Raw genomic sequence first — 16,119 nt, 5'->3', positions numbered from 1 at the left:
TGGATAAATTGGTGGATTGAGCCAAAAGAAATCTGATGCGGTTCAACAAGGAAAAGTGTAGAGTCCTGCGTTTGGGATGGAAGAATCCCAAGCATTGCTAAAAGTAGATGACCAACTGGCTAAGCAGCAGTACAGCAGAAAGGAGCCTAGGGATTATGGTGGCTGGATATAAGTAAACAGTGTGCCCTTGTAGCTAAGAAGGCCAATGACATATTCGGGGGCATTAGGAGGAGCATTTTGAGCAAATCTAGAGAAGTTGTTGTTCTCTAATCAGCACTGGTGAGGCAACACCTGGAGTACTGCATCCAGTTCTGTGCCCTCCAGTATAGAAAAGATGTGGACACGTTGGAGAGGGTTCAGCAGAGGGCAACAAAAATGATTAAGGGGCTGGAGCACATGACCTGTGAGGAGAAGCTGAGAGATTTGGGCTCATTTAGTTTGAAGAAGAGAAGACTGAAGGGCAATTTGATAGCAGTCTTCAACTTTCTGAAAGGGTGCTCTAAAGAGGATGGAGAGAAACTGTTCTCAGTGGTGACAGATGACTGAACAAGGGGTAATTGTCTGAAGTTACAGAAGGAGAGGAGTAGGTTTGATATTAGGCCAGTGGTGGAACACTGGAATGCATTACTTAGAGAGGTGGTGGAATCTCCATTCCTAGAGGTTTTTTGAATTCCAGTTTAATATAGTCACGGCTGGGATTACTTAGTTGGGGTAGATCCTGCTTGGGGCAGGGGGCTGGACTTGATGACCTCCTGAGGTCCCTTCCAGTCCTGTGATTCTGTGATTATATGAACAGCAACATGAACTACCTGGGACTGCTGGAGTTGGGAGCGCTTGTTAAACAGAGTGATTTTTCTGTTTTAATAGTAGTGTAGGAGGTCTGGGGAAAGTGGCTCTTCAAACATGCTTTGCCTCCATCTGTATAGTGAGTATCCTCTCTCCCATTATGTGCATTTTCCTGGAACCATTGCAGATTATGTTGCTGCCTCATATAGCCTGGCACATGCTGAAAGTGTTTTGATTGGTTTTATGTATGAACATAAACAGAAATTTCCATTGGTTTGGATTTTATTAGACAGGTTGAGGGGCCCCGGCTAATTGCAGGGATAAAAAGCAGGGTCCGATGTAAAAAAGTTTGTTCACCTCTGCCTTAGATGCTGATCTTGTCATAGTTATCCTTGGGGGACCAAACATGAAAAGCATTCAAAAGCTCACCTTCTGTGCAAGAACATTTTGTACCGGGGCCCAGCAAATACTAAAGCTGTGTGCTATGCTGGCTGCCAATCCACTTGTCTGTAAAACTGAGTAGTAACAGAGATCAGAGAGGTAGCTGTGTTAGTCTGTATCTTCTAAAACAGCAAGTCCTGTGGCACCTTATAGATTAACAGATATTTTGGAGTATAAGCTTTTGAACGGGTCTAGCAACAGAGAGGTAGCCGTGTTAGTCAGTACTCCAATGAAACAAAGCAGCAGAAATGTAGCACTTTAAACACTAACAAAATGATTTACTTTAATGACAATAAATCATTTTGGTAGTCTTTAAAGTGCTATATTTCTGCTGCTTTGCTTTGTAAAACTCAAGGTATCCTAAATAATCTAAAATAGCTTCTTGCCTGGCTACCTCTATAGTTCAGCATAATTTTTGCATACATAACTCCTGGGGGAATTCTATGCCACTGTATGTGTGGAATTCATGTCCCCTGCAGATTTCTTTGTTTCCCCACAGAAAAATGTTGATTTGGGCCTCCAGGTCAGCTGGGGAAGAGGTAAACCACAGCTGGGGATGAGGGGCTAGGGCTAGGGATGTCCCATCTCGTGGCTTCTACACTGCAGTGTGCTCAGTAGCTAATAACAGCAGAGCTAAGGGAAGGGGAAGATGGGACTTGCTTTTCCCCTGTAAGGACTGGCTGAGTCAGACTCTTCCCCCACCCCTGCCTCCTGTCTGAATTGCTCCTCAGTTGCATGGGGAAGGATCACTGAACAGGGAGCTGCTCGCCCATCTGCACAACCTACATACATGTGTATCCCTCGTGCTCATAGCCCTCCTGCTGAACCTCACCCCCCCACACCAAATTGCCAACCCAACCAAGCTTCACTTCCTGCATCAGGACGCTCATCGTACTCAGAACCCCCACCCAGTTCCATCTCCCCGCACCCAAACTTCCACACTTGCATCAGTCGAGTGATCCACACACACTTGAACTCCCACCCCAAAGGCCCCCACTCCACTGCACTTGGACCAACCTGATGAGCTCACCACACCTGAATCCCCACCCCACTGAGCTCCAACAAGCTGCACGTCGACCCTAACTTCACCCTCACTGACCTGCACACACTGCAGTTGCCCCTCAAGAACCATTTCACCCCACAGTAAGCACTTCAACACTTGGATCCTGCTGGATGGGTTTTGCCTGCCCACACCTGGTGCATCAGGCCCTGTAGGTCAGAGCCCTGTAGTATTTCTGGGGCAGGCCATGGTCAGGTGCAGCCTCACCACTGAGCCCATGTCCCTGTAAGTGAGAAGTTCCAAGGTGATTTTCCACCTCTGTGCAGCCAGTGGCCTGTGTTTCCCACTGCCATACTGGTGCCTGCACATTTATTTGCTGACAAAATTTTGCAGAATTTTAAAATACAGGAGAACACCAGTTATTTGACGTAGCCAGGACCACAGATTTGTGAGACAGAGAATCTCAGTTAATACAGAGTGCTAATGAAAGAACGGACATGCATACTGTATCTGAAAACTGAATGTACTGTATTACTAATTCCAATGAAAACACAGCCTGGCCATCAAATACAAAACAACATCACAAACAAACGTTACAGACGAACATAGTATTTACAGTTGTAGCACAAGATATTTAACATTACTATAATATTAAAGGATTCATTATGTAAATCATGGATATGAAAAATAAAGTGAGCAAGTTGCATCCAAGCCAGCAAACGAGCAAAAAACAAAACAGTGTGACAATGAGAAATATATATGTCCTTACAGGGTAATTTTGTGAATAAAATCGCTCATGATTTAAAATAGCGAGTGATTGGGATTTGGTTTTAAGTGTCCCTTCTTTTCTTTGCGGGAAGGTTGCGCAAATGTCTGAAGTGCAGTAGGTCTATAGTGGTTGCTTCCCTTTGTTGTTCAGTATAAACAAATGCAGCCTCCAGACCCTTTCTTTCTACAGTCCATCAAAGATTGGAAATGTATCAGTTGACAAGTAAACCCAGACAAAATGCCTTTTCCTTCCTTGGTGCGGGTGCCATGCTACTGTGTAGATTCCATAGTGTTTTCTTTCTCATTGGTGTTTCTTATGGTGCAAATGATCTCTGCAACCTCCCAGACAAATGAACAGTGCACTGAGTTGGGCCACACTTGGTCTGAGGTGTTAGCTTCTCTCCTTTATCTTGAGAAAACCCTGTTAATCAAGTTCTCCCTAACGTGCCTGTTTGAATGCACTTCAGTCATTTAGTTCCACCATATATCTATAAAGTCCTGTGTGAGAATATTAATAGTCGTAGTTTTCTGGTGATATATTATGACACTTTTTGAGTAGGTGTCATGACAACAGGATGTTAGGTGCTGTGCATATGTCAGGGCTGTCGAGTTGCTGACACAGAATCATGAGCCAGCAGTAGGGCTCTGTGTCCCACACTCATTTCTGGAGTTTCTTCTGCTAGAAATATATCTAAATGAGAGCCTGGGCACATTCAAGAACCATTATGATATCTACTTATATTTCTCCTACACGCATTTGCATCTCCCTGTTGCAAGAGATTTTGTGCCCTGCAACAAAATCAGCTTCAAGGCAGTTTGTCATGGTAGAATGTGTATTTAAGTCTTGGTTCTACTGTTCTAGAGCCAAAGGTTTAAAAGCTGCTATGCTGCAATAGTCTTTTATTTTCTCTTTTTTTACATGAGCCAGAGAAAGTGAAAAGCATGGGCATTTTCCTGGGGTATATGTTAGAATAATTAAAATATTGTTTGAGCTTAGATTATTAATTTAATAGCTTGTTCACAGTTAGCTGCTTCTTATTTTAAGAATATGCAGGAATTGGACTAATGAAAGTCATGTTTCAAGAGTTGTCAGGGTTTGCTTTTATGTAATCTTGCGATTAGCTGGTCTTTGTAAGGAACTTTTCTGTCTATGCTCTCAATGACCAGATCTCAAGACAATGGCTCAGACATTTACTTCCCAGAGAACTCACATTACACATGATCTTACTGAGACTGAGGGCCTTCTGGTTTCATTGCAGTCCTTTCAATTTTAACTATTTTCACGAGAAGGATGGCAGAGGAGATGTTCATAGATAACAGTTTGCATTGTGGTAGAAATTAAAAATAACCATAGAATAACTTAACTACCATGTTCACTGACAGAAATGTTCACAGAAAGTGAATGTCCATGTTCTGATAAGAAGGAGCTAATGTGCAACATGCACATTCAGTCACAGAAATGAGTGCTAGAAGGCTGGTATTGCTTTATTATGAGGAGGAGGAGTGTAGAATGTAGGTGTCTGTATGATCTGTGGTATAAAGTATGGCAATGGTGAGTGGAAAAGAGGCTTGGTGTATTGTTAAGTGGCCTACCTTTTTATTTGTCTTGTTTGCTGATTTTGTGCTACTTGTGTGTGTGGCACCTTCAAATGTTTCATTACGAAGTATTTTGTGCAAGACATGTTGTAAATATTCTGTTGAACACCTAGTTAATTATATTGATAACTAACACTTTTTAAAAATTGTTTTTATGTGGTTTGTAGATCAAATGCGTGTGACCAACTGCTTCACAGTGATTTATTTTTAAACACATCATTAAAGAAAAGAGGGGGGGTGGAGAAGAGTTCCTTACTTTGTATGGTTGGTATATTGGGTGGCTTGTTTGCAGAGTAAAAGGCATAGATTTATTTTGGTTTCAAACACACTGAGGTCACTGTGGACTTGATAATATACTAATCATTAGAAAAATGTGTAATTTTGTCTTAATTGGGAAGTCATTAACATAAATTTATTGGTTCTGATCCTGCAGTTAGAACCATCTGGGCTTTACATGGTATTGAGTGCCACTGATTTCCGTGTTCCTGTCTGTGAGCCAATGTCCTAACAGCAGGATTGAGGCCATTGTTGTTAGTAATTATTGATAATTTTTATTGTTTTAACACCCAAAGTGCCCAGTGAAGATTGATGCCCCATTTTGGTAGGCTCTGTACACAGGAGAATGCAGGAAGATGCTCTCTGTCCTAAGCAACTAATAATTTAATTTAACGTTCAGTTTATTTTTTCTTTTAGCATAAGGCGACGTCAGGAACGGAGAGCAATTTTAACTCCAATTTTAACAGACTTCACAGTGCGAATAACTGCAGCTCCTGCAATCATTTTCACAAAAGTAGTTTCACCAGAAAACTTACATACCGAGGTTAGTACAAAATGTAAATAAAAATGAATTTCGAACATGTATATTATTGTTCCCATACGAATTTGTAATCTTGATGGAAAATATTGTACAAACAATATTAAAATACTGTGTTTATGCAAAAGAAAAATAGTTTTAAAAAACCAGTTCATAACGCTTTTCTAGTTTTGGAATTCTTTTAGTTATGATTTATTATTTCTATTGTTTGAACAGTTATTTTTATTCAGTTACATTATGATGGCACTCAAAGGCCTCCTCATCACCATGATCTCATTATGCCAGGTGCTGTACAAACACACAAATAGTGTCATGAAGATCTTACAATCTCTTGTCAATAACCAAGTGAAAGTAGAAGAAGCATGATACATCAGACATATAAAGCAGTCGGATTTATGATAGTTGAGTGCAAAATTCTTATAGGATGTACACATTAAAGAGTTGAGAAGACATGATCCAACACAATATTTAAGAAACTTTTCCTGAGTCCCAGAAAAGCAAACCTGAAAACTACATTATTCCTACAGGAATTAAATAAACACAGGGTGCTAGAGTGAAATTTTCAGACATATTAATTTTCATAATAGGATAATAGGGATACCTCAGGATATTCCAGGTTAGCTGGAAAGATTGAGCAAGAACTTTTGCCAGTCTGTTGGGAGCTCATTAGAGAAGCCTGTTACACACAAGATTGTTGTTTATTTATTGATATTAGCACATGAGTAGGGAATTTAAAACATTATTTGGAGGGGGGTGCCAGCCATTTGCTAGCTAGTAGGAGTGAATTTTCAAATAGCTACCTGGTGGGAAGGGCAAAATTGAGGTGGGAATGAAAATCATATTTGCACTTTTGTAACAGGTGCAAGTTAGTGAAGAAGAAACAGATGTTAATTATACAAGGGAAAGATTGCAGTGAGTTGTGTTTCACTTAGAATGCCATCTCAAGTGCGAGAGAGGCACAGTTTTAAATTAAAAGAAAATTCAGAAGATAGCTGAGATTTGTGGAAAGAATTCAGTGAAAATAAACGTGAACATTATTATTTCACGATCAGGAATGTAAATGTTTTGGCTTGCCAGAATCTCCTTGAAACTATTCCTTGGCAATGCTTAATGAGGAAGAGTGGGATCTATGATATATTACAAAACATTTTAACATCAGTTAGACGTATCTGTCAAGAGAAGGGGTGATTCTTCTGCTTATCAAGCAAACCTTCTGGACTGGTTGTGGTGTTCATATTTGAATCACTTTCTAGCAATGGTCAAGAGTTTTAGTTTGGTATAAGACCAGTAAAATAGGGGTCTTCCAGCTAACTCTGACAAGATATTAAAAGTAGAGAAAGGCAAAGAGAAATCAATAAGGCTGGTTATCTTTGAGTTCCAGCATATGATTTCATTATAAATTGAGTTAATAGTCCAAAAAAAGTATGTCTTCTTGGAAAGACAAGGCAAAGAAGAAATGTAGTCCATTGCCAAACAAATGCAAACAAAAATCTGACAGTCTAGTGTTTGATATTACAAAGAAATGAAAACAAGCCGACAGGCATGAAATATTTTCCATACAAGGTTTGTGTTAATGGTTACATAGGCTGTTGAAAACAAAGCAAGCTATTGAACACATCTTCATCAGAAGCCTAATGACAGGCACACCATTCTTTGCTACTAAAAGAGATACATAACTTTAACATTTCCAATTAACATAGTGTAAATATCTTAAATGGGGTATAACAGAGAATTGTGGTAAAGTTACATTTAAAATGTAAAATTATCTGCCTAGTAGCTAGTATCTGACATTGTTTTACTCTACAGGAGATTTTAGTGTGCGGCCACTCTTTGGAGGTGAATATGACCACAAACCTCGACTTCTTCCTCAATGTAGCTCAAGTACAACTTTTACAGCAGCTACTGCAAGCCAATTTGGTTGGACTGGAGCCTTCTGACAAGGTCACTGAGGTAGGTTATGTAACCCCGTTTTTTTCCTTTTAAAATGATTGTGTTTCACATAAGACATTTACATTATGCAGAGACAGAAAAAATGTATAAGTAAATGAACTATACACGTTATTGTATACTGAGCTTTTCTTATAGGGTAATCCAGTGTTTCTTATATGCTGACATGTATCAGAAGTGTAGCTGTGTTAGTCTGTATCTGCAAAAACAATGAGAAATCCTGTGGCACCTTATAGACGAACAGATTTTTTGGAGCGTAAGCTTTCATGGGCAAAGACCCACTTGGTCAGATGTATCTTTGTAGATAGCATGGGAGGGAGGCACATGAGACAATCATTTCTCTGTTTCCCTCCAAAAGTCTAGCAAATGGGTAGCAGAGAGAGGTGGAGAAATCTCCCCTTCCTTTCCTGTACTTCCCTGTCTGCGCGCACATTGTGGGCTGGGAGGCAGAGGAGGAAAAGAGGGAAGTGATCTGAAGCAGCAGAGCACACACCTTCCTTCCCCGCTCTTTTCAGGACCCTAGTAGTTATACCCACTTCAGGTCTGATGTGCTAGCTTCAGCCCACTTCATTCTCTGCCTGCTCTCGATCACTGAGACGGGTTGGCGGGGGAGCATATTCTATTACACTTTTGAAATTAATAATGTGATAAAAGAAATACATTGTATCTTTCCTGTCTTTGGGTACTTGGCAGATCTACAGCCTCTTTTGGAAATGAGTTTTGTATGTAGGTATAGTATGGTAATATCTTCAGTAACTTAGCAGGGCACTGTTTTCTCATCCCTTGTGCAATGCACAGAACCAAGAACGTTGAACGGGTGCCCAGAACTTTAATTTTGAGTGAGTGCTGTTTAGAAGTCCTGCCATATTAAAGCTCAGAACACAAACTTGCTGCAATAAAAGCCTATTAGTAGATCATTTCAGAGTGTTTTCTTCAGTAAATCCAGACATGTCCATTTGTTCTTCATCAGTTCTTTCCATGAATGTTGTGGACCATTAATAAAGGTAAACATTTCTAGTTCAAGTTACTATTCTTAGTTATGTCATAAATAGTAAATCTATATCAATATCGAGACTAAGAACTCTGACGAGTAATGATATGAATAACTCCCATTACTCTTTTTTCCAGTACAACTTCTCCAGGATAACAAAGTAAAGCCAGCTTCACACCGGTGCCTCAGTGTCTTTTCTCCACATGCCTTTCACCTCATGGTGTCTTCTTGAGTTTTTAGAGGGTGAAGTAGTAGCTGATGGATGAGAATTGCCATATCAGTGAGCTAAGTCTGAAATCTAGAAATGACCATTCAAAAGTCAACACTAAGGATTCAACTGCTAACCATTTTAGCAGAAACATCTGAAATTATCCCATTTCATCAGGAGTGCCGTCGAAGTTGTATCAGCCTCCCTGGACTGCCCTGTGGCCTACAGTGCTGCTGAAATCTCCACTGCAGCAGAGCCGTTAATCACACCTCCAGCCTACCCCTTACAGAGAGCTTCTCTGTCCTCAGTGGGTAGCTCAACACTTGTTTCACACAATTCCTTAACAAGGGAGTTCTCTTCCAGCCAGTTCCAGAGCTTTTAGGGTCCTTGGAAATCTCTTCAGTTCTTTTACCTTCTAAAAAGGGGATAGCACAGCTGGGGATTTCACCTTATGTTTATGTAAGAGCTTACTGTATTGGATACTATACAGAACATAGAAGAAGAGACAGTATGTGCCCTGTGGAACTTGCCTATTAAATAGACAGTGTATAGCATATTTGGAGACCCCAGAGGAAGGGCCCACATATGAGAGCCTCATAGTGAGATTGGCTTTGCTACCAATACAAAAAGCATTAAGCCTCATGTCCAAATCTGAGAAAAGATAATGTGGCAGTGGTCTGCCTGGTTCTTAAAGAAATAGGAGTCTTTTTTTGTGTAACTGACATTGAGATGCATTCTGGTTGTAATTTTTATGCTGGAGAGAGTCCACACATAAATTTCCAATAACAAAGATTGCTTTAAGCAATATTCAGTGCTCTGCAGGCATATAATGTTGAAATGAACCAGGTGAAAGTCTGTCATTTCACACATTTTAATGATACACAGCATGAGGGAATTGGGAAACTTTTTAGTTCATATTCCTTGTTTAGCATATTTTGTTTCTCTTGAGAGACACCTGGATAGATCACGTGTAACCAAGTAATAAGCAGAGGTCACTAATAAAATATACATTTGTGCATTCTCTACAGTAGAAAAGGAGATGAGGGAATACCTTGAATTTCTTGAGGTTATGGACTGTAAAAGAAATGTTAAGTGTTTTACCTTCTGTTCATCCCCTGCTAAACACAATGGGAAGACTTGGCTTGGAATACATCTAACAGAGATTTTAAGAATCAGTCAAAAACTATATATTTATCCTGAAAAATTAGCCTATAACTCAGGGTGTAGAACACTGGAGTTTTCTAAGAATGCAGAAGTATAGTCTAAAGCAGTGGTGGGCAACCAGCAGTCCATTAGTGTAATCTAATTGTGGTCTACAATACATTTTGCTGACATTGACTGTTCACAGGCACCATCTCCCACACCTCTCAGTGGCCAAGGTTCTCTCTTTCGAGCCAGTAGGAGCTCTGAGAGCAGTGCCTGCAGTTCCCATTGGCCAGAAACAGAGAACAATGGCCACTAGAAGTTGTAGGGGGTCCTGCTTGAAGGCAGTCAACATCAGCAAAATGTCTTGGTGCCCACCATAAGACAATCTTTGATGGGTCGCACGTGGGCCACAGGTTATCTAAAGCAATAAAAAAATTGTTGATATAATGGTGGTTTTCTTGTGGATGGTGAATTCTGCAACGCTACCCAGGTGAAGATATGGATTCTTAAAGATTTCATAGAAATATTGAATAATGGTATTATGTAGTGACAGATCATTGAACTTGGGGCTTGCTAGAGATTAGATTTCATGTAGTATGCAATGACCAGTTGACTATAAACTTTCTGTAGCAAGCAGGGATCCTGTCTCTCATATGCTGTATGCTACAACAAGAAATTGTTGTTCTGGAAGCAGGAAGTGGAAAAGTCTTATTCTTTTGTCAGCAATTAGACAATGACATTGAGTTCACATGCTCATTCCCAGGTTTCCCTCCTTTCTCTAGTTTCCACCTTTAAATCTTATCCAATTCAGATCCATTTTTCATGATCTTGATCAAGCCACTTTATGTGCTGATTGTAAAAGAGTTTTTGTTAACAGAAAACTTAATTTTGGTAAGATTTTTAATGTATCTCATGCATCTTGAGTAATGCTGCTTTACAACTTTAAAAGAGAAATTCACCGTTTGTTACTTGGCTTTCATGCGGTTTTGGGTATTCTTAGAATATTGTGATTGATGCAATGGACCAATTAAAGCCAGGGCATAAACGTTGATCTCATTATCGATGATGGTTGCCAAAGGTCTTGCTCAGGCTATTATCATCCTCACCCTGACAACTGAAATTTCATCCTCTCTAGCTTTGGGACACCAGCCTTTCCTTCCAAACATCAGTGGAAAAGCTGCTCATCTTCATGGTCCATTATGCTGTTACCACCATCCTTCAATTATCTTCCTCAATTGGTACACCTTCCTCCACATAGCATACATAAACTTAATGTTTTCACCTTTATGGATCCTCACCATGTATCACCAAACTATCTAACAAGATTAATTTCTTAACCAATACCTTCGTTGTGCTAATACCAAGCTGGATTGCTTGCTTGTCTGCTTCTCCCACAGACACTTTTTTGCTTTTTTCTTTGCTGCTTGCTGTGCACAGGAGCTCTCAGTAAGCATTCCCAGACTCACCACCTCATCCACATTTATATTTCTCCTTCAGACAGTCTGCCATGACACATCTAAATCACTGCTGTTCTGACACTGGTTAGGTTGTTGGCCTTCTATGATCACTGTGACATATAAAGCTATTAATTTATGCAAACATTGTAGCCTTTGCAGTCCTATTGTCCTCTGCTCCTGCTTGTGTACTTAGCCACCGTTTGTGTCTTGTTTAGATTGTGAGCTATCTCGAGCAAGAACTTCCTTTCCTTTCCTTTTGACACTATTGCAACATAAGTACCAATAACAATAAAATTGATCAGGTCATCCAGACTTAAAGAAATGGTATGTAGGGTTCTTTTCAAGAAACAGTTAATATCATCTTGTTTTTGGAAAAGTTATCAGGAATGTTAAGATGGGCCCTCTCCAGATAACTTTCAATTGCATATGTGCATGCGTTGTATTTTAGTCTGGTTTCCAACATGATTATGGAATGGAGACCTCAGTCATAATAGTGATTGTTGGTTTCTTTCTACAGTTGCCCAAACCTACAGCCTAAATTTTGTTAAATGTTAATACCATTGAGACGGTGTCATATGTGGATGATCGTGTTTGAATGGAAGGAGTTCTGTTGCAGCTCCTTCCTTCACAAGAGAGCCAACAGCTAGAAATGGCAATTATCACCTTCCCTAAGTGCCCTAATGTGGAGATTTGCAAGGTTCCATCTTATCATCCCTCCAATTTGATGTCTGTGTAAGCTATTAGTGGAGACTAAGACACTATTTGAGGAGCAGTGTCATCTCTCTTGTGCTGATACTTACCTATAAAGGGCAAATACGTTATTACCTGAGTGATTTTAATGGAGATAATACATAACAGTGAAAATTGGATACAAACTGTAACTAAAACCAGGAAGTGATGCTCGTGGTAAGAAGAAACATTTTAAGAAACAGGTAGTTTTTGAGCTCTTAGACATTGTTCTCAAAATTAATATCTTATTTGACATGTTAGCCGTGTCTACACGTGCACGCTACTTCGAAGTAGCGGCACTAACTTCGAAATAGCACCCGTCATGGCTACACGCGTCGGGCGCTATTTCGAAGTTAACTTCGACGTTAGGCGGTGAGACGTCGAAGTCGCTGTCCTCATCAGGAGATGGGGATAGCACCCTACTCCGACGTTCAATGTCGACGTAGGGACCGTGTAGACGATCCGCGTCCCGCAACTTCGAAATAGCAGGGTCCGCAATGGCGGCCATCAGCTGAGGGGTTGAGAGACGCTCTCTCTCGGCTCTATGGTCACCGTGGGCAGCAGCCCTTAGCCCAGGGCTTCTGGCTGCTGCTGCGGCAGCTGGGGATCCATGCTGCAGGCACAGGGTCTGCAACCAGTTGTCGGCTCTGTGGATCTTGTGTTGTTTAGTGCAACTGTGTCTGGGAGGGGCCCTTTAAGGGAGCGGCTTGCTGTTGAGTCCGCCCTGTGACCCTGTCTGCAGCTGTGCCTGGCACCCTTATTTCAATGTGTGCTACTTTGGCGTGTAGATGTTCCCTCGCAGCGCCTATTTCGATGTGGTGCTGCGCAACGTCGAAGTTGAACATCGACGTTGCCAGCCCTGGAGGACGTGTAGACGTTACTCATCGAAATAGCCTATTTCGATGTAGGCTTCATGTGTAGACGTAGCCGTTATTTCAATAAATGATTCAGAAAGGGGGTTAACAGCACGTTAGTGCACATTGTGGGTGATAATATATTGAGATGATTTAAAGCATGAGTGATGTCTGGGAATAATACTAAATGATCTAGAAAGTTTCAAAATAGGGACAGAAAACAAAACAATGGTGGCTAACTTATTTAAATACAGGCTAGTAATTTCAAGAAGACATAATCCAAAGCAGAGCTCTCCAGTGAGTGGAAGATACTTGGAAATCAGTAATACTTGTCCTAGGATAATAGTGAACAATAAATTACACATGAGTTTGCAAAATGAACTGTAGAAGCAAGAAAGTGCAATTCAGGTTAGGGCTGCAAATGTAAATATCAGACTCCTGAACTGCGGGGGATAATATTTTTTGTATGTAAGGCTCGGATGTAGTTGTATCTAGAATATTACGATTAGTCTCCTCTTACCCAACTGCCCACAAAGGGTTGAGCCCTTGTTCTGTAATTATAGAGGCAGGGTCACACCTGTCAGTCACAGCTAATAGGGCATTCTTCTGTCTACTTTTTGTATTACGTCAGCGCATTGTACTCCTTCAGAACCACAGTGTTCCTTGGTGTGAGGTGAAGAGTAAGAGTAAGAAACATGACTCAAAAAATGCTTCTCTTGGTGTGCTGCTGTCTATCCCCATTTAGAAGCTCTCCTGTGTTTCTTTCACCTGAAAGGGGACCTCTTCTATCTGACCCTGTAATCTAGGGTTAAAGCAACCTCCTGCAGCAAGCAGCCCTTTGAAGCATCTTTCAGACTGGAATTTCAAAGAAAAATAAATGGTTAGGGAATTTGGGAATTGATTTATGAGGAAAGATTTTAGTGCTGAACATGCATATTTTGGCTGAGAGATGACAAAGGGGAAAAGTGAAGCCATAAATCTTGAAGTATTTGAAGGGTGAAAAGACCAAGGAAATGGTGGAATTATTTAAAATTACAGAATGGATTTGAACTAGGAGTTACGTAATGAAATAAAAGAAGGGGATTGTTTTAAGATGAAGTCAGTGTTTTAGTCTTTGAAATCTTCTCTTTGGGGAAGTGATGGAAAACCTCATCATTTAAGATATTTAAAACCTGGCTAAACAAAACTTTTGAAAATAAACCTAGAACATGGTTGTGTCCTTACAAGGAAATTGATTAGAAAGCCCTAGGAGAGCTTTTTCATTTCTAATTTCAGTATTCAATGTTCAAGTAATTCCATCTTCACCTGAATTTGAAGCAATTGTTTACAGGCCAGGCCAGACATTGCCCACAAAGTAAGGTGAGAATTAGTGACATCCGTTCTCTGATGGATAAAAATTATTAAACACCTAAATCTTTTTTTAAATTAACAAAATAGGGCTTGCATATATAAAGACTCCCTGGTGCCTGTTGATTTAGCAGCAGTAATTAGCTTGTTACTTGTGAATATCAAGTTATCATAATAGTAAACCCACTTACAAAAAGTACCATATGTAGGGGATGACATGTGTCTGGTTTTTGAAACCAGTGTTTCAGAGCAAGTTAAATGTTTGTTTTTTAATGAAATAAAAAACATATTTTTGGGGAAGAGAGAAACCACATCATTAAGAGAGTCAAAGATGGCCATGTTCTTTGATCTGTGTGCTGTAGACAGAATCCTGGAGAAAAAGCCTTAAATCATAAAACTATTTAATATTCTTTTCTTCTCACTATCTCCTAACCCATTTTCCCCCACAACTTTTCATTCTTCTACAGTCGTCGTCTTATTGCCTAATCCATATGTGTCTATCTTGCCCTTCACTAAGCTTATTCTAGTCTTGAAATGCATATGGAATTCCTCAATGTTTTCATTTTACACATTTGTTCTGTAACAGAAATTAAAAAATAAAATTCTTCTTCAAGTGGTCCCTGTGGGTGCTCCACATCAGGTGCTGGGCTGGTCCAGACAGTGCGGTATGGAGAACTTTCTAGAGCTGCAATCAGCTGGACCGTGCATGCTCAGCTGCCGCCTCTTGCTGTTCGCGCCCTTTTGGTGACATGCACAGTCTCGTTCCCACCAGTTTCTCAAGACCAATCCAGGCTGCAGACAGAATGTTCTCCTCTTCTCTCCTCATGGGAATCCTTCAGAGTGCGACTGTTCCTTTATAGCAGGGTTTCCCAACCTGTGGGTTGGGACTCAAACATGGGTCGCGATTACATTTCAAAAGGGTTGCCAGCTGGTCTGGGTGGCTCCACAGGTGGCTATTAAGAAGCCATTCACACTCCTGAAGTGGTTCTCAACTTCTTAATAGGATTCACAGCCATGAGGCAGTTAAACCAGTCAATTAAATTGAGAACCATTTCCACTGCAGGGCAGAGAACTGAACAGCTGAGGAGCAGTGTCAGCTCACGTGAGGTGGGGACCTGGGTCTGAGGTTGGGAGGGAAGGCAGAGCTGACCAGCTCCCTGGCTTCCAGCCTTTGCAGGAGGTGGGGTCCCCCAACCTCAGCTGGCTCTGCCCAAGCTGGCTTGCAGCTGTGGCGGTCGGGGGTCCCCAGCCTGGCCCAGCCCAGATTCCTGCAGCTGGTGCTGTGGGCTAGTGGTCTGCCCCAACTGGTTACCAGCCACAGCGGTCAGGGTCTCCGCCAGGCACCAGCCAGTGTTCCTATGGCTGGCTCTGCTGGGCAGGGCTCTGCCCCAGCTTGCTTCCAGTTGCAGGGGTCTGGGTTCCCGTGACTAGTGCTGCTGACTTGACCTCCACACCCCAGCCAACTTCCAGCCGTGGGGGTCCCTGTGCCTCCCCTAGCTGCCTCCAGCCTTTGAGTGACTTCTAGCCCCTGAGTGTGGCTCCCCTAGCCCTCTTTAGTCCCCTCCAGATCCTGAGTGTGACTCTCCTTGCCCCCTCTAGTCCCCTCCAGACCTTGAGTGTGACTCTCCTTGCCCCCTCTAGTCCCCTCCAGACCTTGAGTGTGACTCTCCTTGCCCCCTCTAGTCCCCTCCAGACCTTGAGCGACTCCCCTAGCCCTGCCTAGACTCCTCAAGACTGTGTGACTCCCCTAACCCCCTGCAGCCCCTGAGTGACTCCTAGCCCGAGTGTGACTCCTCTAGCTCCCTTCAGCCTGAGTGACTCCTAGTCCCTGTTTGACTCCCCTAGCACCCTCTAGCCACTGAGTGTGCTGTCCTAGCCCATGAGTGTGACTCCCTCCACCCACTTCCAGCTATGGCAAAGGCTGCCCTCCCCAACCCCTGGGGCATGTGACTCATAGGGAACTTACCGGAGGGTCCCTCAAACAGGTCGAGGGATGCCCTGGGCATGGCCCAGCTGGAGGAAGAGCTGAAGTCCA

General features: G+C 41.8%; 1 protein-coding gene across 7 annotated transcripts in view; it reads left to right on the top strand.

Moving 5' to 3' along the window:
* VPS13B (vacuolar protein sorting 13 homolog B) overlaps positions 1 to 16,119 on the top strand; it is a 903,527-nt gene that overhangs the window by 652,573 nt on the left and 234,835 nt on the right. For all 7 annotated transcript variants that reach the window (XR_012644370.1, XM_074986872.1, XM_074986870.1 and 4 more), the window contains 2 exons: positions 5,285 to 5,411; positions 7,212 to 7,355. Coding sequence is in view for 6 of the 7 variants with exons in the window: in XM_074986872.1 (XP_074842973.1) it covers positions 5,285 to 5,411; positions 7,212 to 7,355 (271 nt within the window). In the remaining variant the exon portion in view is untranslated. The remainder of the gene's footprint in view (positions 1 to 5,284; positions 5,412 to 7,211; positions 7,356 to 16,119) is intronic.

Source organism: Carettochelys insculpta, chromosome 2 (genome assembly GCF_033958435.1).
Source record: "Carettochelys insculpta isolate YL-2023 chromosome 2, ASM3395843v1, whole genome shotgun sequence".
In the NCBI taxonomy this organism is placed as follows: Eukaryota; Metazoa; Chordata; order Testudines; family Carettochelyidae; genus Carettochelys; species Carettochelys insculpta.
Note: the sequence above shows the minus strand (reverse complement) of the source record. Positions and strands in the feature narration are given on the sequence as shown.